Source organism: Elephas maximus, chromosome 2 (genome assembly GCF_024166365.1).
Source record: "Elephas maximus indicus isolate mEleMax1 chromosome 2, mEleMax1 primary haplotype, whole genome shotgun sequence".
Taxonomy (NCBI): domain Eukaryota; kingdom Metazoa; phylum Chordata; class Mammalia; order Proboscidea; family Elephantidae; genus Elephas; species Elephas maximus.
In genome coordinates, this window is record NC_064820.1 from 228,533,069 (window position 1) to 228,560,894 (window position 27,826).

Below are 27,826 nucleotides of genomic sequence, written 5' to 3' on the forward strand. Positions count from 1 at the left end.
TCGACTTGACGGCAGTGGGTCTGATGTTGGTGGGCTTATCCTCAGCTATCTTCCCACTAAAACCTTATATGAATTGCAAAGGGAGAAAGGGATCCTGCTTTTCTACAAACATTTCATTCTAAGCGAAGAAGGATCAAGAGGTTACATGCGCAGGGTATGGGTCTGGCCTTGGCCTCTGGACTATATTAAAAAAAAAAAAAAGTTTGCCTTTGAGTGACAACCCCATGTGTCTGAGTAGAACTATGCTCCACAGGGTTTTCAGTGGCTGATTTTTCAGAAGATCACCAGGCCTGTCTTCTGAGGCACTCTGCTTAGACTCGAACCGCCAACAGCTGAGCTCATTGACAGTTGGCACTATTCAGGGACTTCTCTGGGCTATCTATTCAGTCAGTTCTTCCTTCGCTTACATGGTTTGATACTCTCCACTTTGCAAAGGTTTGGAATGTTTCCTCTAGCTACGACCAGGGAGAGTGATTTTTACTATCAAAGCAGATAGTGGTCATGTTGTGAACGACCATAGACACGTGCAACAAGCATTTATCAACATGTCCTCCCTCCCCCGCCCAGTCTTCCTCACATACACTCCTGGTGTCCCATAGAATAAGCTACATGCTGTGTTTGGGGTCTTAAAAGCCTGTGCGCAGCCATCTAGGATACTCCACCGGTCTCACTCCTTCAGGAGCAAGGGAGAATGAAGAAAACTGAAGATACGAGGCAAGGATTAGTCCAAAGGACTAATGGACCACAACTACCATGGCTTCCACCCGACTGAGTCCAGTACGAGATGGTGCCCGTCTGCCACCACTGACTGCTCTGACAGGGATCACAATAGAGGGTCCCAGACAAGCTGGAGAAAAATGTGGAACAAAAAAAAAGACCAGACTTACTAGTCTGACAGAGACTGGAGAAACCCAAAGAGTATGGCCCCTGGACACAATTTCAGCTCAGTAATGAAGTCACTCCTGAGGTTCACCCTTCAGCCTAAGATTGAACATGCCCATAAAACGAAATGAGACCAAAGGGGCACACCAGCCCTGGGGCAAGGACTAGAAGGCAGGAGGGGACAGGAAAGCTGGTAACAGGAACCCCAGGGTTGAAAAGGGAGAGTTTTGACCTGTTATGGGGTTGTTAACCAATGTCATAAAACACTATGTGTACTGTTTAATGAGAAACCAGTTTGTTTTGTAAACCTTCATCTAAAGCACAATTAAAAAAAAAAAAAAGCATAAGCTATGTGCTGTGTGCTTATGCATAAAAACACCAAGAAATGACCAATTACTGTCTTATAATAAATATATTTTTAATTTTTCAACCGGAGTACAGAAATATTTGGGGCAAGTACAACGTGCAGTAGGACCCCAGGGTCTTCTGTATAACCACACAGTGCTTTGTCCCATCACATGCACATGACGGGCAGTGGGACCCTGCTTCTCCATGACTAAATGAAAGACAGATCTATAGCCACCCTGAGAAAGCAGAAGTCCAGCAAATAAAATAATAGTCTGAAGAAAGGAAAAAAGACAATACTAGGAAAGTTGTTTTTGTTCTAGGAAAACTTTTTTTCTTTTTTCTTTTCATGATATAATGACTCATTCATAGAGAGGAAGTGAGTTCTGTTGAAAAATACTTAAAATATTCTCGAAGGGGGAGAAAGCAGTTCTTGACCAGCGCAGCAGGGGCTGGGGCAGGGAGCCTGGCTCTGAGCCTGTCCTGAGCCAGCAGGGACAGTGCCTCTTCAGCAGCCAGAGCCGAGTCCTTGCTGCAAAGGAAAAGACACATGTCACAGAGCTGGGCATGCATCCTCCACCCACGTGGGCCCCCTGGAGTGGGTGCAGGTCACAGGGAGGGTGGGTCAGGAAGGGTGATGTGTGGCGCTGGGCTCACAGTCGGCAATAAATGCATGCACGCTAGACTGGGGCACCCCTCTAGAACTATCCAGAAGACTCTAAGATAAACTTCTTTATAAGATCCATCTTTTATGAGGTGTCCACAAAACAGTGGGATAACAACACATCACAGGATGAGGGCGCACCCAGGCTGCCTGCCCTGCTTCAGGCGAGACGCAGGTAGGGGCAGGGCTCAGGTACGGTCAGACCAACAACGATCAACTCAGTGCAGGAGCCCCCCTTTCCATGTAAAGAGCAGATCTGGAAGTCGTCCCAGAGCGGGGAAGTGGGGCCCTCCCGGGGTGGGTCTTCATACAAAGGACAGAACACACCCCTCTGGCGCTGGGGTCAGCTCGCCTGGCTGTGGAACCCAAGCCTTGCTGCCAGGACTCCTGATATACAGAGCCCACCCGACACTGTGCGTCTCTGGGGTCTCATGGCTGCTGTGCCGGAAGCAGGTGGGTCCGGGGAGGACGAGACCCTGGCCTTTGGTTCCCCAGCCCAGAGACTGCCACCCTGTTTACGTGCCAGGGCATCCAACTGGGGTCAGAAAGTTTCTTGGTTTACTTGGGGGTTCCAAATGAGGCACCCCTCCTGGTCCTCTCCCCCCACCCCTCCCTCTCAGGCAGCTTGGGGACTGTCTCTTCCCATCTGTGGGGTGGTGGTGGCCGTGGACAGCTGACCATCTCCACAAAGTGACCTTGCTTTCTGTGAATGGGCTTCTGGATCCCCTCTACTAAGGGGGAACCTCCAGCCTGAGAGGGTAGATGCCTGGTAGAAGAGGCAGCTTCCGCTTCACTTCTGGGAATCAGGTGGTCCCGGGAGTGTGGTTAAGGGGTACTCCCCCAGCAGTGAAGGTAGGATCCTGTGGGGGGCCTGTGCTGTGAGGCCAAGCTCAGAAAGGGGGTGGGTTTGGGGGTAGAGGAGAGGAGGAGTGGCCAGTCCTGCTGAGACCTGGAGGGGACCCTCTCTACAGCTTGGGGGAGGGGAGGGAGACACTTTTTTTCCCAGCAGATTTTATGCATCGGGTCTGGGGCGCACCTGCCTGTCATTAGGTCTTAGAGGTGTTATTTTCCTGCTGAGTAAGTGGGCTCTGTGGGGAAAAGGGACCTGCCAGGGTCAGGCAGCCAGTGAGGCACAAAACAGGCTTTACATGCAGGCATTTCTGTGCTGAGACCCCACACACCCCCTCCCCCTCCTCCTCACCTGCCCACCTTGCCCAGCACCTTGAGGAGAGGAACGTGTGAAGAGGGGGGGAGGAGGAGGAAGAGGGAAAGAGAGAGAATATGTGGGTTGGGGTGGGGGGTGAGGCACATGGAATGACCTAAGCCTTCTTGAAAGAAAACTTTTTGGAAAACTGCTTCACCATTGCTGCACTGAGATACAGATCCTGGGTGGTACAGGGTGGAGTGTGACGTGGCAGCGCCAGGCCTGGGCAGAAGCTCTGGCCTTGGGATCCCACAATAGCCATGAGCCAGGGAGGCACTGGGATTACAAAGGTTTGGTTTGGGGAGGTAGGGTAGGAAGAAATTTCCAGAAACCCACTCTTAGGCCAGAGAAGACACAACTCTGCTGTCCCAGAAAATACACCCAGCATTCATTCTGCATGAATTTGTGTGCCAGACGTGCTGGGCCATCTCCTAGGGGTTCCAGTCTTCTCAGAGGACAGATGTGCAGGTGGAGGTGAGGGTGTGGGCAGTGCCAGGATGGGAGAGTGAGGGGCCAGGAACTTGGCAAGAAGGCCACCCAGAGGAGAGGATGCCGAAGCCCAGGCCTGGGTGAGGAGCAGGGGTGGCAGACAGGGGTCTGTGGGGTGAAGCAAGTGTTGGGGGGAGGGGAGGAGAAGAATGTCTGGACAGCCAGGGAAGAAGTGTGTGTGGGACCCAAGGCATGGTGTGTTTGAGGGGCCAGAAGATCAGGATAGCCCTGATGCACCTTGTGGGTGTGTGAGCGTGTGCATGTGGGTGCAGGGTGTGGGCGTGAATGAGTGTCAACAAGTTACAGTGTGTGTGCAAGTGAATGTAAGTGTGGAGCTGTGAGTGTGAATAAGTATGTATGTAAGAGTGTGTGTGTTCATGAGTGTGAGGGTGTGAGAGTGTATATATGAGTGTGTGTCTGAGCTTTTGTAAATATGTCTGAGTGGGTGTGAGTGTGCTTGTATGAGTGAGTGTAAGTGCGAGCAACTGTGAATGTGTGGGGACGTGAGCATAAGTGAGTGTGTGAGAGTATGAGTGAGTGTGAGTATGTGTGTAAGAGTATAAGTGTGTATGAGTGAGAGTATGAGTGTGTACGAGTAAGTGTGTGAGTATGAGTAAGTGTGTGAGAGTATGAGTGAGTGTGTGAGTATGAAGGAGTGTGAGTATGAGTGAGTCAGTGTGTGTATGAATGTCAGTGAGCGTATGAGTGAGTGTGTGACAGCATAAGTGAGTGTGTGAGTATAAGTGAGTGTGTGAGTATGAATATGTGAGTATGAGTAGGTGTGTGAGCATGAGAGTGTGTGAGTATGAGTACGTGAGAGCTTGAGTGAACAAATGTGAGAGTAGGTGTGTGAGTATGAGTGTTTGAGAGTATGAGTGGGTATGTAAGAGTATGAGTGAGTGAATGTGTGAGTATGAGTGAGTGTTAAAATGAGAGTATGAGTTTGTGAGAGTATGAGTGAACGTGTGAGAGTATGAGTGTGTGAGAGTATGAGTGTGTGAGAGTATGACTGAATAAGTGTGTGCACATGTGGGGGGGGTGGGGTGCTCTGGAAGATTGAGGAGGGTTGAGGCCTTGTGTTGCGTGTTCAGTTTAGCCTTTCCCCTCAGGATACTGAGAAGTACTACAAAGACCTGAGATGAGAGCCTCAGAAAGTATGAGTGGAAAAAAAGAGGAGAGGGTCCCCGAGTGGAAAGTAGCCCTCATGACCCTGAGTGTCCAGCATTTGCTGAGTGGCCCCAAAGGCCCCCCAGTGCAGCACTGGCCTGGCATTAAGCCTGTTTGGGCACTACCCTGACTAGAAAACTCCCCATTTTCTCTGATTTCTGTTCAATGTTCCTCACACTTGGAAAGGACATCGTAGGTGAAATAAGTACCTCCTCACAGCTGGGATGTTGCTCCACACGTACACAGCATTCCTGGTGACTCTGCCGCAGACATCCTGGATGGTCACAGGGTCGGTCTAAGGAGAAACATGACTGCAGATGAACCCGGTTGAATAACAACACTCCTCCTCCCCACGGCCCCACAACTTCCACAGGCTTCAGCCGAAGTCAGACCCTTCCTGGCCCTCAGAATACAGACGAAAGACATTCTAGGCTGACGATGTCTCATCAGCTCATTGACACCGCTTGCACTTCAGTATTTACTTACAAATCGCCTTAAGAGGAAAAAAAAAAGCCAACATAGCATTTTAAACTAAGAACCTATAGTGGTCTTTCATTACCACACAGCATGTTGCCTAGCAAATCCCGACCCACAGCATTAGTCCCTCCTGCGTGGAGGTGGTTCCACACAGGGTAAAGAAGGCCTTGGTCTTCCAGAGTCAACAAGGTGCTTTGTCTCAGGGAGATAAGAGGCTTAGTGGCAGAGAGAAGTTTTCTAAAGTACAAATGCTTCACTGTGCTTGTAAGGAGCCAAGTGGCTGCCTAGGATCCTGGAATCACAGTCACTCTAGAAGCCACTGGAAGGAAAGGGGAAGGGGCAGGTGGTAGACCTCTCACCGATGGGAGGGGGAGCCAAGGAAGGGAGAAAGATGTGGAGGAGGAATGGATAAGAGGCCACCTGGTACCCGACATCTAAACACTCAGGGGCCTTCACTCCACATGACAGCTAATTTTACATGTCAGCTGGGCTAGGCTATGATTCCCAGTGGTTTGACCAAACACTAGACTAGTTGCTGTTCCATAATGTAATTAACGCAATCATCTTGCACAATGTAATGTAATGTAATCCCCTTCCATAATGTAATAAAATGTAATCAATCAGTTGAAAAGGGAGTTCCCTTAGGGTGTGTTCTGCTTTCAGGTTATAAATAGGCAGCACTCACTCTCTCTCCGCTTTGCACTGTTCCCATCACCTACTTGACCTACCAATATTGGGACGAAAGCCTATAGGAGTTTCCAGCCTGCCATCCGACCTATAGATTTTGGACTTGCCAGCTCCCACAACTGCATGAGCCCATCTCTCTCTCTCTCTCTCTCTCTCTCTGTGTGTGTGTGTGTGTGTGTGTGTGTGTGTGTATCTCCTACTGGTTCTGTTTCCCTAGAGAACGCTGAGTAAGACATTCTGCTGCTCCAAACTCGGGGAGCCAGCAGAGAAGGGCCCGTGTGGATCAGCCTGAGCTCCACTGCCCAGGACATCCCAGCCTTCTTCTACATCCAGGCCCTTTCTAGAAGCGTAGAGGCCCCTGGAGAGACAGGCCACGGAGGATTTGACACGGGATGTGCCACTGAGTGGTTGGAGCCAAAAGAGACGTTAGCTGTACTTGGCACATTTTGATTTTTTCCCACTGTTGGTGAGATAAAAGTTCCACAGCAAGACAAGAGTGGTTACAGAAAACATGGGAAGTTTCACTTTTTGCTCATTTCTGATTTGGGAGGAATGATTCTGACCTACCAAACTGATGTGCAAAGCAATCAAAAGTCAGTGTTTTTGCTGTCCACTCCGCTTATCAATAACTGCTGTCCAGGTTTGGAGCTGTGTTTTCTACTTGGACCCACCATGACTTATCTGTAGGTTTCTGTTAAACAGAGCACCTTATGAACCTAATCCCAACAGAAGTTACATGGCATTACATGAGCATAAAAAACATTTCCATATTTCTTAATGAAAGGAAGTAACCACAGACACAGAGGAAAATGAAAGAATCAGGAGATCATTTCATTCACCTTGATGAAAATGAGTTTTATAATTTTAATTAAATAGGTTATATTCTAGGAAAATGTAACTTACCAAAAGGGACCTCAAAAAAGACAGAAAACCAAAAAGAAACCAAAGACACAAGGGAAAGAATAATCCAAAAGACTAGTGGACTACAAGTACCACTGCCTCCACCAGACTGAGTCCAGTACAACCAGAAGGTGCCTAGCTACCACCACCAACTTCCCTGACAGGGGTCGTGATAGAGGGTCCTGGACAGGGCTGGAGACCAATGTAGAACAAAATTCTAACTCACAAAAAAAGACCAGACTTACTGGTCTGACAAAGACTGGAGAAACACTGAGAGTATGGTCCCCGGACACCCTTTTAACCCGGTACTGAAGTCTCTCCTGAGCTTCACCCCTCAGCCAAAGATTAGAAAAAAAAAAAACAACCCAAAGATTAGATAGGCCCATAAAACAAAACAAGACTAAAGGGACATAGCAGCCCAGGGCAAGGGCAAGAAGGCAGGAGGGGACAGGCAATCTGGTAATGGGGAATCCAAGGCTGAGAAGGGGAGAGTGTTGACATGTCTTGGGGTTGGCAACCAATGTCACAAAAGAATATGTGTATTGTTAATTGTTTAATGAGAAACTAATTTTCTCTGTAAACCTTCATCTAAAGTACAAAAAAAAAAAAGTTTAAAAAAAAAGATAGAAAACCTCAGTAGATTAATTTCCATGGGAAGGGCTACTCTTGTTCTAAAACACCCACTCCAGATAGCTTCCCAGGAGATTTCGGTCAATTTTCTAGATTCTTCTTATGAAGCAAGTTTAACATTGATACCACAACACAGCAAAGGTCACACAAAACAAGAAAACTACATACAAACCTCTTTCATGCTTGTCCGCACCAAAATCCTAAATGAAATACTGTTCAACAGAATTTGGCTATACACTAAAAGACTAATGTATGACTAAGTCGGTTTTTTCCCCAGGGATACAAGGATGATTCATTATTTGGAAATGTTTTAGTATATTATATCTTATTAGGAGCCCTGGTGACGCAGTGATTAAGAACTGGGCTGTTAACCAAAAGGTCAGCAGTTAGAATTCACCAGCTGCTCCTTGGAAACCCCATGGGGCAGTTCTCTTCTGTCCTATATGGTTGCTATGAGTCGGAATTGGTTCAATGGCAATGGGTTTGGTTTTTTGATTTATTTATTTTAAAGACATTAAAAAGGACATGTGGCAAAATTCAACAGCTGTTATAGATAGAAACCCTAAGAAAATCAAAATTAGCAAGAACTTTTGTAACGTAATAAAATATATTTTACGCAAGTAAAATTCTGCTGAAGATAATTCAAAAACAGTTGCAACAAAAACTGGAAACTGCCAGAAATTCAAGATGGATTAAGGAAAGGACGTGGAATGAAGCATATCATTGCTGATGTCAGATAGATCTTGGCTGAAAGCAGAGAACACCAGAAAGATGTTTATCTGTGTTTTATTGACTATGCAAAGGCTTTCACTTCTGTGGATCATAACAAATTATGGATAACATTCTGAAGAATGGAAACTCCAGAGCATTTAATTGTGCTCATGAGGAGCCTGTACACAGAGCAAGAGGCAGTCTTTGAAACAGAACAAGAGAATACTGCATGGTTTAAAGCCAGGAGAGGTGTGCGTCAGGGTTGTATCCTTTCACCATACTTATTCAATCTGTATGCTGGGTAAATAATCTGGGAAGCTGGACTATATGAAGACAAACGGGGCATCAGGATTGCAGGAAGACTCAATAACAAGCTGTGCTATGCAGATGACACAACCTTGCTTGCTGAAAGTGAAGAGGACTTGAAGCATTTACTGATGAAAATCAAAGACTACGGCCTTCAGTATAAACTACACTTCAACATAAAAGAAAAACAAAAATCCTCACAACTGAGCCAATAAACAACATCATGATAAACAAAGAAAAGACTGAAGCTGTGAAAGCTTTCATTTTACTTGGATTCATAATCAATGCCCATGGAAGCAGCAGTCAAGAAATCAAACAACACATTGCATTGGGCAAATCTGCTGCCAAAGACCTCTTGAAAGTGTTTAAAAGCAAAGATGTCACCCTGAAGACTAAGGTGTGCCTGACCCAAGCCGGAGTATCTTCAATTCTCTCATATGCATGTGAAAGCTGGACAGTGAATAAGGAAGACTGAGGAAGAATTGATGGCTTTGAATTATGGTGTTGGCAAAAAATATTGAATATACCACTGCCTGCCAGAAGAAGGAACAAATCCGTCTTGGAAGAAGTATAGCCAAATGCCCCTTAGAAGCAAGGATGGCAAGACTTTGTCTTATGTACTTTGGACACGTTATCAGGAACAGACAAACTCCTGGAGAGGGGCATCCTGCTTGGTAAAGTAGAGGGTCAGCAAAAAAGAGGAAGCTCCTCAACGAGATGGATTGACACAGTGGCTGCAACAATGGGCTCAAACATAGCCATGATTACGAGAGTGGCACAGGACCAGGCAGTGTTTCATTCTGTTGGACACAGAGTCACTATGAGTTGGAACTGACTCAACAGCGCCTAACAACTAACAACAACAAACAAAAAATCAGCTCCTGTGGAGCCGACTCCAAGTAATGGCGACCCCACGTGTGTCAGAGTAGAGCTGTGCTCCAAAGGGTTTGCAGTGGCTGATTTTTTGGAAGCAGATGGCCAAGCCTTTCTTTCAAGGCGCCTTTCAGTGGACTTGAACCTCCTACCTTTCAGTTAGCAGCTGAGTGCTTAACCACGTGCACCACGCGGGGCTCCTAAAATATATCTACCTCAGCTTAAAAGTCGGCATCAGTTTAGTGTAGAAACATTATAAACATTCCCATAAAGTCAGGGACCAGACCAGAATGTCCCCTGCCACTACTGTGATTGAACATTGTCGCAGAAGTGCTAGCCAAAACCCTCCAACAAGAGAAAGGTATTCGAGGTGTAAAATTAGAAGAAAACTCTGTCACTCTTTGCAGATGATATGATCAAATCCAGAGAAAGTGAATCGACTGAACATTACTGTACTCCGTAAGGATAGCCAATGAGGGAATAGGAACAAAGTTAATATAGAGGAATCAGTAGTTTCGCATATACAAATCGCAACTAGTTAGATGATAAAATGGAGGACTTCACTTGCCATTTTTTTTTTTTTTTTTCCCTAGTGCCATCACTTGCCATAGGAGGCAAAAAAAGAATGGTGAATTACTTGGGAATAAACTTGATAAGAAATATATAAGAGTGTTTATGACGCACTCCACGGGCAGAATGGAGGGAAAGTGGCCCCCCTCATCCTCTTCCTGGGGGATTGTGAGTCAGGAAACCCCAGATGGAAAGCAGTTTTGCAATATCTGTGACAATTACAAATATATTTACCCTTTGATCAGCAATCTCATTTCTGGAATTTTTCATACAGATAATTCCCATACATGTTTCTTCTTTATAGTGTTGTTTGTAAGAGCTAAAGTTTAGACATAACCCAGTTACCCATCAAGAAGGAACAGCTTAAATACATTTTTAATGTTCACACACAAGAAAACTCCATAAAGTAAAACAAAATAATACGTACATGCACACACACAATTAAATCAAAGAATGAGAAAGGTACTTTTTTCAATGGAAAGATTTCCAAGGTCACTGTTAAATGAAAAAAAGCAAGGTGCAGAATGGTGTGTATACTCAGATTTGCTTATATTTCCACAAGCTTTGGAAGGACAACCAAGAAACTAAAAAGTAGGGCCATGCGAAATGAACATATGGGGGCCAGGGCAGGGGAGAGATGTTTACTGTAAACTTTTAGACATTTGTTAAAAGCTCGAACAATGTGGATGTGGTGGAGACACCCAGAAAGGACAGAACATCAGCCTGAGACAGGGGCTGTCCCACATGGAGGGCCAGGAAGCACCCTGGGGCCCAAGTCAGCCCTGTATGGCATGGCTGGCCGACTCCGAAAGTGGCTGATCTGATCACCAGGATTCAGATACGTGGAGAGAAACAACCAGGCTGTGGCGCTCCAACGTGTAGGCACGTGTGAGCGTATGTGTGTGAGTGTATGTACATGTGAATGTGTGTGTGAATGTATGTGAACGTGTATGGTGTGTGGTGCGTATGTTGTGTGTGTGCATGGGGTGCTGGGGTGTGTATGTGCAGTGTGTGTGTGTGTGAATGCATATGTGTCTGTGTCTGTGTGTACTGTGTGGTGTGTATGTGTGTGTGAGTGTGTATGTGCACGTGTGAAGACAGGCAGGGCTCAGGGGAGCAGGAGATGAGCCATATTCCGAGAGCATAGCCTGATGTAGGAGGCCCGTGTCCCGAGAGCCCGGGTGAGTCTGTGCCTCAGCCCTGGGCCCAGGTGTCCCATGGTGGAGAGACACTTTTCTGGGGGTGTGGGGTCAGAGGGGACCCTATCCGGCTGTGCCCCCAGAGAACCCCCCTGCACGCACCTCCAGGAAGCGGGATGCCACAAGCCGGTCATCCGAGGTCAGCACCAGGTTGTCCACGAACATCCAGAAGAAGGGCTGCCTGCTGCCTGGCCTGGGCTGCGCGTACTGTAGCACACGGTGGAACTGGAACAGGTACCACCCTGTGGGGAGGGCCACGGCACAGATTGGCAGCTGCCTGGTGTGTGAGGGGCGCGGGTACCCGGGGAGGGGTACCGGAGGAGGGGCCTGAGGGGCCCCCACCAGACATCCGCCCCCACCTGTCCCTTAGCTCTGACCCCACCAGCGGCAAAGTCTCCACCTTCAGACTCGGGGCACAGACTCAGCTTCACACTCCGTGAGGGGAAACGACCACCAGTCGCTGTTCAGTGACTCCAACTCACGGCGACCCCGAGAATGTCAGAGTGGAACTGTGCTCTGTAGCTCTGCAATGACTGATGTTTGGGAGCACATCACCCGGACCTTCTTCTGAGGAGCCTCTGGGTGGACCTGAACCTCCAACCTTTCGATTAGCAGCTGAGCATATTAGCTGTTTGCACTACCCAGGGACTCCTTAAGAAACGACGGGGGCAGTTCAGACGACACAGTTGCAGACAAGAGGGAGGGAAGCCAGACCCCAGAGAGTGCTGCTGAGCTCGTACACAGGTCATTCCATTTAAACCCAGCTCTGGGTGGAGGCTAGGTGAAGGCAGCACTCTACCCGACAGAAAGGCATCTGTGGCTGCCTGGGCAGGGGTCTTGGGGGAGGGTATCAGGGATGCCTAAGTGGCCCGAGGAAGCCTTTGGGGGTGATGATACACTCATGCTGTAGATCACAGTGATGGTGTCATGGAAGAACTCATGTTGCCAAAATTCATTCAACTGGGCACTTTAGATATGTGCAATTTATCACAGACCAATTATTTCTCAATAAAGCTGTTTTTGAAATGCAGACATTTGCAATTCCTCCCCCCACAGGAGACAGCCAGAGGTGGTACAGAGGGGGTTGGGTGGGAGGAGAGGAGGCAGGACAGGGCAGGAGCACAGAGGAGACTGAGCCCACCACAGTCCATGTGTCTCTTACCAGGAGGCCGCTCGAAGGCATAGCCGAAAGGGGGTGTCGAGCCATACATGAGGTCGAAAGGACCCCAGTCTTCCACCTGCAAGACACGGGCACTGAAGAAGGCTGTGGACAGGTTCTCACCTTACCGGGTGGCCTGTGAGTGCTGAGGACAAGTGTTCCTTCTGGCAAACAGACAAAAACTGGGCACACAGGGATGCCTGCTCGGCTTGCAGGACCTGTGCCATCCAGAACCCAAGCACTCATGGCAGTGACAGACACCAGGGCAGACCTTCCACGAGCATCTCTGTCACCACCACATTACCTGTGGTTGAGCCATGGCCACCTGGGAGGCCAGTCCTCTGAGAGGCTTCCATATAGCAAGTGATGTCTGAGGTTACCCCTTATGCTAAGCATTGCCATTCAAAGAACTGCTCCTGGGACGGTAACACATTGGACGCCAAAGGCTGAAATGAATTTTGTATATGGTATCTGTTGTTTGCGTTGTTCGGTGTGTGTGCTGTCCATTGTGTGTGTCGTCCCTTGTATATGTGGTCCGTTGTGTGGTTCTCCACTGTGTATGTTGTCTGTTGGGTGTGGCTGTCCATTGTGTGTGGTTGTCCATTGTGTGGCTGCATGTTATGTGTGTTGCCTGTGTGTACGTTGTCTGGAAAAAAGAAGAGACCTGCCCAGCAGCTAGTAGCTGGGTGCTAACAGCCAGGCCACATGCTCCCTGCTGAATATAGACAATTCCACAGAACCTGAGTAACCAACCATACCATGACCCTGGAGGAGGAAGACAAGGCCACTCCATAATCACATCTGAACATCAACAAGATAAGGACACTCTTCAACCACAAGGGTAACCCAAGATCCCCTCTCAGGGTGACATGTGGGACCCCTGCTTCTTTATCTATGACAACTTCAGCCCACATCCGAGATCAGAATTAATAAGATACGCCAAATACCACACTCTGCCATTTCCTAACAGCACTTGAACCCGAAGAGACCCTTTGGGCCCTCCCCGAAGTCACTTCACAAAAGCCCAGTCCTATAAGCCACAGCCACATCTCCATTGCAGAGCTTCTGAGTGGTTCTTGAGCGTGCTCTGCCATGTTGCAGCAAGCCGGTAAACCTAACTGTACTTGACCGCAGGTGTGTGCCTTGTGGTCCTGGGGCACTGAGAAAAGTCTGACAGGCAGGTGGGTCAGGACAGAAGGAGGTAAGAGTGAGTGGTGGTCCAAGATGAACACCATCTAGCAATCTACGCACAGGAGGGAGCCGTCTGCATTATCTACGGGCCCAGCTAGTTCAAGCTGAGAATGAAGCGGGTCCCCCTGCTGAATGGAAAAGCGGAAGGAAACCAGTGTCTTGAAGGGAACATTCGGTTCTCCTTGAGTCCATTGCCCGGGTCAGAAGAGGAACTTATTTTAAATACCCCTGAAACCTGCAGCCAGGTATGGGGTCAAGGGAGTGGGTGAGAGCCCAGTCTTGGGAATAGATGTGCAGAGGCTCCTGGCCTAGGTGTGCCCTCTGTTTTCCCATCTCTACAATGGGGTTGTGTCATCACCATCATCATCATCACCATAATGTCTGCTTCACAGGATGTGAGGATAATGAGGTGAAGTCATTAGTGACAGTTCTGGGAACTCTGACTCTACACGCCTGAACCATCATTGCTATTACTAAGAGCAAGTTCATCATAGAGTCCCAGCTTGGGGTACCCAAGAATGGCTTCTATGTCTGATGGTTCCCTGCAGGTATACTAAGATTAAAGCCTGCAGATGCCTTCAAGTCATTGTCACGGCCCCCATCCTGAACGCCCTACCCTTCAAGGGAGGGTGACCTTGTGAGTGACCCCCCAGAATGGCCCCATGGCAGGAGGTGTAAAGAGGCACCAGTAGGGGGCTGGGGGGGCTTGGGCGGGGCCCACAGGGATGAAGCTCAGGGCTGTGAGGTTGTGGTCCCAGAGCTGTGTGGGGCACCCCTTCCCACATGGATAGACTTGTCCTGGGTAGGGCAGGGGGAGCCCATGGACAACAGAGCTTGGGCCTTTCAAGGCACAGCTAGCAAGGTAGGCTAGCCCCCAGACAGCCTCCCAGGCCAGATGGGGGCACAGCCAGGAGGCTCTGGCAGGCCCCTGGCAGTGGCCAGACCCTCTACTTTAGCCTCTTTCCTGGCTGCTGCCCCCTGTTCCCCCAGCCCCTGGGCTCTCCTGGCCCTTCTGTTCTACCCACTACAAGCCTTCTACTCCCCTGCCCCTTGCCCCCCTGGCCCCTCTGTCTTGCCTGACCCCTTGCCCCCGAGCTCCATGCCTCCCTGGCCCCCTGGCCCCTCTGCTTCCCAGGCCCCTCTGCCTGTGGTCATTTATCTCTCAAGAGCCCTGCAGTCTCGTCCCCTGGCCCCAGGGACCCAGTGGCTTTCCTCCTCTCTGTCCTGTCTGCAGGCACTGGGCAGGCAAGAGATAGGACCTTCCCGGTCCCAGCACTGCCTTTCAAAGGCCTCCTGACCCTCTCCCTTCTAGGCCTGTGAGAGGCCCAGTCCTTCCGCCATCACGCCAAGGCTTCCCTGCTCAGGACCCGACCTGTGAAACGGGCGCTGATGAGTCCTGTCAGCCACTTTCTATGAGACCACTGACCGGGCAACAGGAGATGACCCTCTGAGGAGCTGAGCACACTCTTTGTCCACATCTGGGATCCCAGCCAAGAGAACAGGGAAGAAAGTGGGTCACTGGAACTGCATCACTTCCTCTTCACGTCAGAGGAGGTTCTCAGATCAGCAGCTTGTCCCTTTGAAGACTCAGCATTTTGTGTTAGAGGGAGGAGTGGGGATGTAATCCCCCCTGGCTGGGCAGCCCCGCATTATAAAAATCAGGTGCTGTTCAAGTTGTAACGGACTCATGGTGACCCGTGTGTGGTGGAGATTGAGGTGGCAGGCCAAGATGTTGGATAAGGAGGTCTGCCCAGCTACTGCCTGCCCTGGGCTCGGGCAGCATGGGGACCATGAGACTGTGTCCCCTGATCACCTACCACAGGGTGTCCTTAGTGACTGCCCAGCACCGCAGCTCTGTGTCCACTGCCATATTGGTGCCAAGGCCACATGTCCAGTGCTGAGCCCAGCCAATGACTGTGCTGCAGGAAACTCATTCCCAGGACTTTGCCAGGAGCACTGGCTCAAGGACCCCACTGCCTGGCTTTCAAGCTGCTCTGCATCCAGGCCCACCTCCCCCCCTTCACTTCCCCTTCCCCTTCTTTCCCCGTGGTTTCCTCCAGTGCGTCTCTGACACACCCAGCTGCATCCTGGCATCTGACCCAGCGTGGGCAGCACTTACATCCTTCCTAACTACATTGGTGACGTCATCCAGGTGCCTCAGTTGTCTGTGGTCAGAACCACCTTCCAAAAACCCCAAGCTCGTGAGCTCTGGATGGGAAGAAACAAGCACACACAGAGGCTAAAGTCAACTCTTACCCCAAACCAAAAAAACTGAGCCTGTTGCCGTGGAGTCGATTCTGACTCATAGCGACCCTACAGGACAGGGTAGTGGTAGAACTGCTCTACCAGCTTTCCAAGGCTGCACATCTTTACAGAAGTGGAATGCCACATCTTTCTCCCACCAACTCGGAACCTACAGGGAATAAAAGAGGGCAGTGATTCTTTGGGAAAATATGGACTTGAAAACCCTACGGAGCACAGCTCTACTCTGCACACATGGGGTTGCCATGAGTTGGAATTGACTCAACGGCAACTAACAGCAACAACAATGAGACAACCCACTATTAAATGAGCAAGCTTTACTTTCTTAATGGCATGGTGAGGGGACTAAGGCTGAGGATATTGGTCACATTGTCACGTTGTTAGTGAAACAAGCAAGCTTCACTGAGTATCAACCTTACAAAGTCAAGCCTATTAACTGAAAGGAGTCCCTGGGTAGCACAACAGTTAACGTGCTCAGCTGCTAACTGAAAGCTTGGTGGTTTAAGTCCACCCAGAGTTGCTCTTGGAAGCAAGCTCTGGCAATTTACTGCTGAAAAATCAGCCATTGAAAACTCTGTGGAGCACAGTTCTACCCTGACACACATGGTGTTGCTGTGCGTTGGAAGTGACTCGACAGCAGCCAACAACCACACTGATTGCAGTGGGTTATGGCGGTTCAGTGGTAGAGTTCTCACTTCCCATACAGGAAACCTAGGTTTGATTCTCAGCTCAGCCAACGCGCCTCATGCACAGCCACTACCTGCGTGGTACTGGGGTCTTGCATGTGGCTACCATGCTGAACAGGTTTCAGGGGAGCTTCCGGACTAAGATGAACTATGAAGAAAGGCCTGGAAACCTTCTTCTAAAAGTCAGCCAGTGAAGACCCTATGGATCACAGTGGTCCAATCCCCAATCGATCACGGGGGTGGCCCCAGACCGGGCAGCATTTTGTTCTGTTGTGCGTAGGGTTACATGATTGGGGAGCCGACTCCACGGGAACCAATAACAATAACATTGACTGGGCTGCAATGTTACTCGGTGTGTTAGTGGGTCCACATAGATGTCCCTAAGCAGGCTGTGTGACAGGGAGGTGCGGGCTATGGGGGACCTGTCTTAGAGGAAGCCAGTCTTAGAGGAAGCCATTCTGAGGAACAGGAAGACGTCTAGGCACAGGCCTTATAAAATGGACTTAGAGAAGCTTCATCTCAGATGGGGAGACAAAGGCCATGGCAGCCATGTGGCCCTGACCACTTCTGTTCCTTCAGCCCCACCGCCCAGCAGCATGACCCTGGACAAGCTGTACCCTCTCTGTCCATAATATGAGGATACCCAAAAATCAAACCCATTGCTGTCAGGTCGATTCCGACTCAGAGACCCTATAGGACAGAGTAGAAGTGCCCCATACGGTTTCTAAGGAGCAGATGGTGGATTTGAACTGCCGACCTTTTGGTTAGCAGCTGAGCTCTTAACCACTGCACCACCAGGGCTCCAATATGAGGATAATGCTACTAACAGTATCTACTGTGTGGGGTTGCTGTGCAGACTCGACCCAGAGCACTTAGCCAGTGCTCAGAGTGGGAGCTATCCCCCGACCCCATTTGGTCAGAGACTAAGGAGGGTCCTCCTGGATTCTTCTTATTCCTGTTGGACCCAGAATAGGTGGGTGTTGTGGGTGGATTCGTGTGCCCCAAAAGAGACGATGAAGTTCTAACCCTCCTGTATCTGTGAATGTGAACTTGTTTGGAAATAGGGTCTTTGAAGATGTCATCAGTTAAGGTCACATGAGGTCATACTAGAGTGGAGTGGGTCCTATGACTGATGTTCTCATAAAAGAGGAGAAGAGAGAAAGACAGATACACAGGCAGAACACCATGTGAAGAAAAGGCAGAGATGGGAGTGATGCTTCTATAAGCCAAGGAACACCTGGACCCACCAGAAGCTGGGAGAAAGACCTGGCGATCTGCTCCTGTAAACATTATAGCCTAGAAAACGCTAAGGAGCAGTTCTACCCTGACACATGGGGTCCCTATCAACAGCACCTAACAACAACACCTCCTGGGGAGTATGAGCTCAGGACAGTCGGTCACAGACTGCGGACCATCCCCAGGGAATGTCACCCCTCTGTCTAGCCTGGATGACAGGACCTGGTGTGCATCAAACCCGCCTTTCTAGCCTTGCCTTCCAGATCCCCCACTGCCACTCCTCAGCCTCCTTTCTCCTGAAGATGACCTTCCATCATCTTCCTGCCGTGCCCCTTGGGTGACATCCCCCCATCTTGCCTCAAGGTTTTCCAGAACGCTCCAGTCCCACCAACTTCCTTTGTCACATGCGTTTCTGACTTGGCGTGTTGTTATAAATGCAGTTTGTGGTCCCTCAGTTTCTGCAGGGGCCTCATCTTCCCAGGTCAGGGAGGAGCTCTGGGAACAGGGACGCCATGGTTCTTTCCTCTTAACTCCCCACCCCAGGTGCCCTGAAGACTCACCTTCCTGGATGTCCCCAAAAAGGGACAACACCCGGACTGGCTCTCTCTTCCACGCAGGCACGGTCTTGTAGATTTCAAAAGGACTCTCCTGTTTATCAAGGAAAAAAAGAAGGTGTTTTGCCAACCACTTGGTCCAGCATAGGTGCTCCCCTTGAGGAACCAAGATGCCGCTGCCTGGCGTGCCCACTTCCTGAGGGCTGGCTGTCCCCACTCCCGGGCTGGTTCTAGCAGTAATGCAGTAGAAGAAGAGCTGGAGGATGGTGTGTGTGGGGGGGGGGGTTCTGATTTTAAGGGAAGATAAGACTACTTCTTACATACTTTGGACATTGTCTTAGTTATCTAGTGGTGCTATAACAGGAATACCACTATGTGGCTTTAACAAAGAGAGATTTATTTTTTCACAGTCTCGTAGGCTAGAAGTCCAAATTCAGGGCATCAGCTTCAGGGGAAGGCTTTCTGTCTCTGTTGGCTCTGGAGGAAGGCCCTTGTCATCAATCTTTCCCTGGATTAGGAGCTCCTCTGCTCAGGAACCCCAGGTCCAAAGGACATGCTCTGCTCCTGGTACTGCTTTCTTGGTGGTATGAGTTCCCCCCTCTCTGCTTGCTTCCCTTTCTTTTTTATCTCTTGTGAGATAAAAGGTGGTGTAGGCCACATCCCAGGGAAACTTCCTTTACGTTGGATCAGGGATGTAACCTGGGTAAGGGTGTTACAAGCCCATCCTAACCCTCTTTAACATAAAATTACAACCACAAAATGGAAGACAACCACACAGTACTGGGAATCATGGCCTAGCCAAATTGATAAACACATTTTTGGGTAGACATAATACAATCCATGACAGCCATGTTGTCAGGAGAGATCAGGCCCTGGAGAAGAACATCATACTTGGTAAAGTATGGGGTCAAAGAAAAAGAGGAAGACCCTCAATGAGACGGATTGACACAGTGGCTGCGACTATCGGCTCAAGCATAATGATGATTATGGCCATGGCGCAGGATCAGGCAGTGTTTTGTTCTATTGTACATAGGGTCACTATGAGTCGGAACCGACTCAATTGCACCTAACAACAACAATACTACCCCCGTAAGAAACACTTATTTTATCATTCTTAAGTTCTGAGGCTTAAATCTAGAAAATTCCAAATGAGCCACTGCCATTAAAAAAAAGAAACAAACCCGTTGCCACCAAGTTGATTCCAACTCATAGTGACCCTATAGGACAGAGTAGAACTGCCCCGTGGGGTTTCCAAAGAGCAGCTGGTGGATTCAAACTCCTGATCTTTTGGTTAGCAGCCAAATGCTTAATCACTGCACCACCAGGGCCCCACTGCCATGGGAGGCTCCTAATTCATCATATCTGCCTTCCAGACACCAGCTTCCCCACTCTGCGGGCCAGGTCATGCCCCAGCCAGCTGCCTGCACTGTCAGTGGGCTCAAGATGTGGCCCACAGTCACCTGGCACCTCCCAAAGCTGGCAGCAGTGAGGCATTCTCTGGCCAAGGGCACGGAGGGATCCCATTGGCCATCCCACACTGCAGTGACCTGTGTGCACCAAGGGCTGGCACCCTGAGTTCAGCCACAGAGCAGCCCCACAAAGGACAAAGGACACCTCACACTGGCCAGTGGAACAACACCCTGGTCCTCCCAGCCCACCCCTTTTAAGACGCCAGTGCCTCAGGCAGACCCGGGGTGAATTCACTCCTAAAACAGGCCTTGATCAGGCTCCCCTAAAGATGATGAGGCACCAAGAGGTCACATTTGGGGGATGCCCAACTCCTGAAAATGCAGGGCATAGTATTGCTGACTATAGCAGGCACCAGGCCTGAGTGCAGGTGCCCGCCAGCTTGGGGGCTCACAGGAGATCCCAGGTCACCTGTGGAAGGATAAGCAGATGGGACGGGGTACCCACATGCAAGAAAACAGGTGATAGGGAGCCAAGGAGCTTGGGAAGGGTAGGTGGTCTGAGCTGTCAGAGTAGGTGAAGGAGGTGAGGGCGGTGAGGAGGATAGGGCCAGAGCCCCACACTGGACATGACTAGGGTACTACAGGTTACCCAGGCGCAGTGCTGGTGGCTGGCATGGATCTTCTGGGGAAGGAAAGATGGCGGGAACTCATGTCCCGGTTCTTTAGAACTCAAAGTCAGGCTGCTTATCCTCTACCTGAGCGCTATTCACCGAGTCGTACTTAACAACATTTCTTAATAGTTAATTCTCTTGTTAAGTGAAATTCCTCCTACAGCTTCAAGCATAGGGATCTTTCTTGCCCTGAGATCTACAGTTTCTGCCATTAGTGTATCTGAGAAGGAGGGTCTACAAGGAACTTGACTTGTTTTCAGAAAAGTACCCTTATCAGGAGTAAACACATTGCATTAGTGTCCCAGAGCTGCCACCACAAAGTACCACACACTGGGTGGCTTATAAGGACAGAAATTTATTGTCTCAAGGTTCTGGAGGCTGGGAGTCCACGGTCAGGGTGTCAGACATGTTGATTTCTTCGGAGACTCTGAGGGAGGATCTGTTCCAGGTCTCTCTCCCAGCTTCTGGTGGCTCCTGGCATTCCTTGGCTTGTAGAGGCATCACTCCATTCTCTGACTTGGTCTTCACATCACCTTCTCTCAGTGTGTCTCTGTGTCTCAAATCCCCTCTCCTTTCTCTTATAAGGACATCAGTCATTGGATTTAGGATCCATTCTAAACCAGGATGGTCTCATCCCAAGAACCTTAACTTGATCACATTTGCAAAGACCCTCTTTCTAAACAAGATCATGTTCACAGTTACCAGTTAGTACGTGAACATATCATTCTGGGGGACACAATTCAACCCATTACACTTTTTTTTTTTTTAACTTTTATTAAGCTTCAAGTTAACATTTACAAATCCAATCAGTCTGTCACATATAAGTTTACATACATCTTACTCCGTACTCCCGCCTGCTCTTCCCCTATTGAGTCAGCCCTTTCAGTCTCTCCTTTCGTGACAATTTTGCCAGCTTCCCTCTCTCTCTATCCTCCCATCCCCGCTCCAGACAAGAGCTGCCAACACACTCTTAAGTGTCCACCTGATATAATTAGCTCACTCTTCATCAGCATCTCTCTCCCACCCGCTGACCAGTCCCTTTCATGTCCGATGAGTTGTCTTCGGGGATGGTTCCTGTCCTGTGCCGACAGAAGGTCTGGGGAGCAAGGCCGCTGGGATTCCTCTAGTCTCAGTCAGACCATTAAGTAGGGTCTTTTTATGAGAATTTGGGGTCTGCATCCCACTGATCTCCTGTTCCCTCAGGAGTTCTCTGTTGTGCTCCCTGTCAGGGCAGTCATCGATTGTGGCCGGGCACCAACTAGTTCTTCTGGTCTCAGGATGATGTAGGTCTCTGGTTCATGTGGCCCTTTCTGTCTCTTGGGTTCTTAGTTGTCGTGCGACCTTGGTGTTGTTCATTCTCCTTTGCTCCAGGTGGGTTGAGACCAATTGATGCATCTTAGATGGCCACTTGTTAGCATTTAAGGCCCCAGACGCCACATTTCAAAGTGAGATGCAGAATGTTTTCATAATAGAATTATTCTGCCTATTGACTTAGAAGTCCCCTCAAACCATGGTCCCCAGACCCCCACCCCTGCTCTGCTGACCTTTGAAGCATTCATTTTATCCCGGAAACTTCTTTGCTTTTGGTCCAGTCCAATTGAGCTGACCTTCCATGTATTGAGTGTTGTCTTTCCCTTCACCCAAAGCAGTTCTTATCTACTGATTAATCAATAAAAAACCCTCTCCTTCTCTCCCTCCCTCCCCCCTTCGTAACCACAAAAGTATGTGTTCTTCTCAGTTTTTACTATTTCTCAAGCTCTTATAATAGTGGTCTTATACCATATTTGTCCTTTTGCCTCTGACTCATTTCGCTCAGCATAATGCCTTCCAGGTTCCTCCATGTTATAAAATGTTTCACAGATTCGTCACTGTTCTTTATCGATGCGTAGTATTCCATTGTGTGAATATACCACAATTTATTTACCCATTCATCCGTTGATGGACACCTTGGTTGCTTCCAGCTTTTTGCTATTGTAAACAGAGCTGCAATAAACATGGGTGTGCATATATCTGTTTGTGTGAAGGCTCTTGTATCTCTAGGGTATATTCCGAGGAGTGGGATTTCTGGGTTGTATGGTAGTTCTATTTCTAACTGTTTAAGATAACGCCAGATAGATTTCCAAAGTGTCAACCCATTACACTTTGATGGGTCCACAGTTCCTGCTCGCTCCCTGGCTTCTGATGTTGACCATGGGGGGCCTCGAATCTGTACCACTGCCCTGGCTGGGCCAGGAGGCACTGGCACTGCCCTGCTGTTTCGACTCCCTTCAGACAAGCTTCCATCTGCTGGACGTAGGCACATGCAGGGACTCACCAGCCGACCTCTCCTGGGCTCCCTTTCCTACCTGCTAGAAGTGCCTCATTCCCAGGCTTGTAAGAAACGCAACTGCCATGTCAAAGTAACTGTTAAAAACAGGCCACAGAGTGGAATGACAAAGAGCATTTACTTAAAAGCCTTTAACTTCATCACGTATTCAAGCAAATGGGCATTTTGCATCTAGTAACCAGAGGGAAGGGGTCCCTGGGTGGTACAAATGGTTAAGTGCTTGGCTACTAACTGAAAGTATGGTGGTTTGAACTCATCCAGAGATGTTCTGGAAGAAAGGCCAGATGATCTACTTCTGAAAAACCAGCCACTGAAAACCGGATAGAGCACAGTTCTTCTCTGATACACATGGGATTGTCAAGAATTGGCTCTCAATGGCAACGGGTTTGGTTTGTTTTTGTTTTTTCTTTTGGAACCAGAAGAAAATCATACAAGTTTGTTGTCATTGTTTTTGTTGGCTACTGTCGACTCAGCCCCGACCATGGCAACTCCATGCACAGTGGAACAAAACGCTGCCCAGTCCTGCACCATCCCCATGATTGGTTGTTCTGATCCATAGGGTTTCCACTGGCTGGTTTCTGGAAGTAGGTCACCAGGCACTTCTTTCCAGTCCCTTTAGGTCTATTAATGTTGCCACAAGTTCCTGCTCCACTTCTGCTGTGTTCTGTAAGCCCAAACGCTCCCCACTCCTTACTGCCTCCCGGTCGTGGAAGGCCTTCAGCCGTGCCCGCCATTTCTTCCTTCTCTGCAGCAGCCCGTTGCTGGGGAAGGGCAGGCACAAGAAACACACCCAGTTACTCATGGCTTGCACTCTCCCTGAGGTCCCGGGGCTGACCAGCGTATCGACACACTCGAAACAGTAGCATCTAGAGTCAAACAGAAAGCCACAGTTATTGAAATGGGGTTTCTTTGGTCACTGATGAAACCTCAGGGCTCCTCCTGGTCTTGAGTGAACAACAAAAATCATACCCAGGGCTTATTTCAAAAAGACAAGGCTGGCCCGTCAGTACCCATCTCCATGTGCTGGGAAGGGACACTGTGGGTGTGAAGAAGGAAGGGCCAGCTTAGAGTGATAGGAGTCAAGAGGCTGGGGACAGAGAAGTAGGATTTATGGCAATGATAGATTTAAAAAATCCTTTAAACCACTGTCTTTCCTCCCAAATTCTAAAGCCTAAAGAAACAGCTTCAGGACTGCCAGTAAAACCAAACACAGGAGCACTCAGATGCGGGACAGAATTTTGGAGGTGGGGGAGCCCTAAATACAAGAATGACCTAGAAAGACCAAAGGCAGAGGGGACAGGTACCAGGTGGCAGGTACCATGGATGGGGCTCAGGTTGGTATGTAATGACCAAGGAATGAATATGCCTCTTGCCCATATGGGTGTGGGGTTTCCATCACTCTACTTCATAATGATGAGAGAACAGCTGTACCTTGGCAATAATACTAATTAAAAAAAATCACAAACACAAACCTTTTGCCACCTCACTTCCCATAAGTCCGCCTCACTTCCCATATTTGAGATGGAAACTGAATGCTTTGGGGAGGAAAATTTCCACACCCTGGGCTCAGTAAGTGAGAAGGATGGGAGATTTCCAGACTTGTGGGCAGTAGTTTTTTTGCTCTTCTCCCTCCAGCCACCCGGTTCCAGGGGAGCTGGCTTCTTGGCATGGGTGCCCTGAGCCTCACCGGGTACAGTCGGGGTTTTCACAGATGAGCAGCGTCTCACCCGAGCAGCAGATAGAGCAGTAGGACTGGTATCCATCATCATCATACAAGAAGAGGGAGTCCAGGAACTTGCCCTGGGCAAAGAGCAAAGCATGGCTGGCTTCTGTCCTCTTTGCTTGGAGGCTAAAATGAAACCACCATGTCTCCTGCTTACCTTACATGGAGCACACATTCCTCCCTCAAACAGAGGATGCTCTGTCCAGACCTGGAAACTCCCGCAGCAGATGCAGATGTCTAATGTGAACATTCAAAGTGCAATGTGTATTACAATGTCATCAAAAAGAATAACATACTTAGGAATTGCTGTTAGTCGTTTCTAGCAATTCCAACTAATGGCAACCCCATGTGTGCAGAGTAGGACTGCTCCATAGGGTTTTCAAGGCTGTGACTATTTGGAAGCAGATTACCAGGCCTGCCTTCCTAGGTGCCTCTGGGTGGGTTCAAACTGCCCACCTTTCAGCCAGTAGTTGAGCACTTAATCTTTTGTACCACCCAGGGACCTTACTTAGAAAGAGATTTCACCAAAGAAGTGTGCCCTGAAAACTACAAACATACTAAAAATCTAAATAAATGGAAGACATACCATGTTCACGGATCAGAAAGCTTAACATTAAAATAGCAGTACTCCTCAAATTGACCTACCAATCTGTATCAAAATCCCAGCTAGCTTTTTTGCTGAAATTAAGCTGATCCTGAAAAATTCAAATGGAAGTGCAAGGGGGATCCAGAATAGGCACATTCATAGAGAAAGTAGACTAGTGGTTGCCTAGGCTGCTAACCAAAAGGTTGAAGGTATGAATCCACCTCATAGCACCTCAGGAGAAAGGCCTGGTTATTTACTTCCAAAATATCAGCCACTGAAAACCCTATGGACCTCAGTTCTACTCTGACACACATGCGGTCACCATGAGTTGGAGTCAACTTAATGGCAACTAGTAGTGGTGGTGGAGGGCTGAAGGAGGTAGAGAGAAGGAAATGATTGTTAATGAGCATGGGGTTTCTTTTTGGGGTCATAAAAAAGTTCTAAAATTAGGCTGTGGTGATGGTTGTAAAACTCCAAATATACTAACAAACATTGGATTGCATGCTTCATTGAAGCCACAGGGAGCGTTGGGTAGACAGAAGTGATATGAGCAGGGTACGAGGGGTGTCTGCTGCATTCTTCCAGGAACAACTGTGTGTTAATGCTAAAGCCAATATTCCTGTTTGCCTGGTCATGGCCTAGAGGGTGACCACTCACCTTCTATGTGTCGCTGCTTAACCCTGACTTCATATGCAATAAGATCTGGAAAACAAAGTGAGAAAAGCACCTTTGTTCTTCCTCCTGTTTCCCAATTTGAATGTGGCCAAGATGTGAGCATTACCAATGTATCATCTTAAGTCCCAAGAGCTATAGGATCCAGTCTATCCCATCCTGCCCAGGATCCCTGAATGACATGGAATAGTTCAGAAGCCCGAAGCTCTAGACATTGCCCAGGCAGATCCAAGTGGGGAAGTGGGGAACCCACCTCTGCTGGGCCGAGGTGATGGGGGACATGACAGCTCACTGGAGCCCACCAGGATCACATCCATGCTCTGCTCTTCCTCCAGGTCCATGACTGGTCAGGGTTAGGGGTAAACAGGTCACAATGACAGCAGCCACGCAGGACAACCACCCCAGGCACCGTATGGGACACAGACACAAGACACACAGAAGGAGAAAATGGCCTGTCAGCTTCTGTCTGACAGCCTTGGTGCACCCTAGCTGGGGGGCTGAGCAGACAGTGCCTAGCTCAGTCCCTACCCCAGCATGGCTCCCACTGTGACACCCATCCTTCCCGACTCCCTGGAGGAGGAGCAGGAAGAACCCTGAGAAGGGCCAGCAGCGAGAGGGGCACATGGGACCCCTGTGTGAGGCTTGCTGCTGGCACCATCACTCCCTCCCCTCCCAGGCCTTGCCACAGTGTTCCACAAAGGGGAAGGGAGGGAGCTCAAGAAGGCTGGAGTCCACCACCCCCTGCATTCGCCTAAGGCTGGGGACCACTCAGTGGCCCACATACTCCCACATCTTACAGTGTTCCTGAGTCCCCATCAAAGAACTTGCTGAGATGACATCCCCCCGCCCCCCCCTTGCCCTCCTCCTCAAAAGCAGGGGTGGCTGGGGAGAAGAAGGGGCTCACGGATGTCACAGGTTGGTTCCCACTGCTCCTTTTCCAGACTGTCCAGACCACTGGCAGCATCAGGGTCTGGGTCAGGGCCCTCCAGGGGCCCCAGGCTCCGGGACCCCGGGGAGGGCAGGGCCATGGGACAGGGGACAGTGCCTCCCAGGAAGCAGGAAGGGCCACAAGGAATGAGGTCCAGGCCAGAAGGCCCAGGGATGCCTGGGGTGCGCAGTCGAGGAGCAGGGGCGTGGGGCGCTGTTTCCGAGCAGCGTGAGGTGCGGGGGCGCTCACGCGGGGAGGCGGGGGTGGAGGCAGGGGCGGTGCTCAGGGTTGGGGCAGGGACTCAGTGTGGGCTCTCAGGGCAGGGTGGGAGTTAGAGATCTCAGTGGCAAAGAGCTCTGGGCTAGGGTGGAGGTGGAGGATTGAGGAGGAGAGGACAGTAGAGGCCCTCAGCGGGGGTCAGCAGTGGGGAGAAGAGGTACTTAGTGTGGTGGTGGAAGGATGGGATGAGAGGCTCTGGGGGCACTCAGGGCAGCAATGGACGCTCAGGGCTGAGGTGGGGAAGTGAGGGTGTGGGTTTAGTGTGAGTGGGGGTTTAGAAAGTTTAACGCAGGATTCTGTTGGGGTGGGAATGGGTGGTCAAGGAGAAGGGCACAAGGGGGCTCTTAGTGTAGACGGGGTTGGGGGTGGAATGAGGAGAAGGGGGCACTCAGTGTTGAGGTGGAGGTAGAAGTTAGGGAGCTCAGTGAGGGGGTTGTTCTGGGTAAGGGTGGATGTGGGGGTGGGAAGAAGGGAGCAAAGGGGGCTCAGTTCGGAGGTGGTGGGATGGAGGGGAGGTGCTTGGGGGGGGTGGAGGGGAAAGGGGGAAAGTCAGTTTACCATGGAGAAATGTGACAAACACACCTCATCCAGGTGATCAGGGTCAACACCAACAGTCCTGGATACAATAAGAGCACTTCTCCTCTCTGATCTTCTTTCCCAAACCTGTAACTCCAGTCTAGTCATGAGAAAAACATCCAACAAAGCCCAGTAGAGGGACGCTGTACCATATGCCTGACCAATGCTCCTCAAAACGGTCGAGGTCATGAAAACATAGAAAATCTGAGAAACTTGTCACAGCCCAGAGGAGCCTGAGGAGTCTTGATGACTGGATGTCACATGGTGTCCTGGCTGGGACCCTGGGACAGAACAAGGACATGACATGACAACTGAGGAACTCTGAATAAATTGTGGACCCTGTGAGCCAGTGCTGCTAGAGGCGGCTGGTCCCTCACTAGCTGGGTGTTGGTGTTTCCCTCTGGGACATAAACATTTCACAGAGCGCTGACATCAGATAAGACCACTCTGTGACCATGATGGAG

At 49.5% G+C, this 27,826-nt stretch overlaps 1 protein-coding gene across 1 annotated transcript; it reads right to left on the bottom strand.

Annotated features, from left to right (window-relative positions):
* Nucleotides 1–1,286: 1,286 nt before the first annotated feature.
* On the bottom strand, nt 1,287–27,400 carry DNMT3L (DNA methyltransferase 3 like). The gene is made up of 12 exons (XM_049859264.1): nt 27,369–27,400; nt 25,833–25,922; nt 25,565–25,609; nt 24,479–24,558; nt 24,286–24,398; nt 23,293–23,464; nt 18,199–18,286; nt 15,574–15,662; nt 12,267–12,342; nt 11,207–11,346; nt 4,961–5,046; nt 1,287–1,759 (listed from the first exon to the last, which is right to left on the bottom strand). The coding sequence occupies exons 2-12, from the start codon at nt 25,918–25,920 to the stop codon at nt 1,594–1,596; spliced, it is 1,143 nt and encodes a 380-aa protein (XP_049715221.1). The 5' UTR covers nt 25,921–25,922; nt 27,369–27,400; the 3' UTR covers nt 1,287–1,593.
* Nucleotides 27,401–27,826: the final 426 nt, after the last annotated feature.

Bases quoted from the DNA above. Each gene is read 5' to 3' on its own strand.
- DNMT3L (XM_049859264.1), bottom strand. From the start codon at position 25,920: ATGGACCTGGAGGAAGAGCAGAGCATGGATGTGATCCTGGTGGGCTCC. The intron at 11,347-12,266 runs GTAAGAGACACA...CCCTCCCCACAG, and splicing joins TGCCTTCGAGCGGCCTCCTG to GGTGGTACCTGTTCCAGTTC. The intron at 5,047-11,206 runs GTGCGTGCAGGG...GTTTCTCCTTAG, and splicing joins TGGCATCCCGCTTCCTGGAG to ACCGACCCTGTGACCATCCA.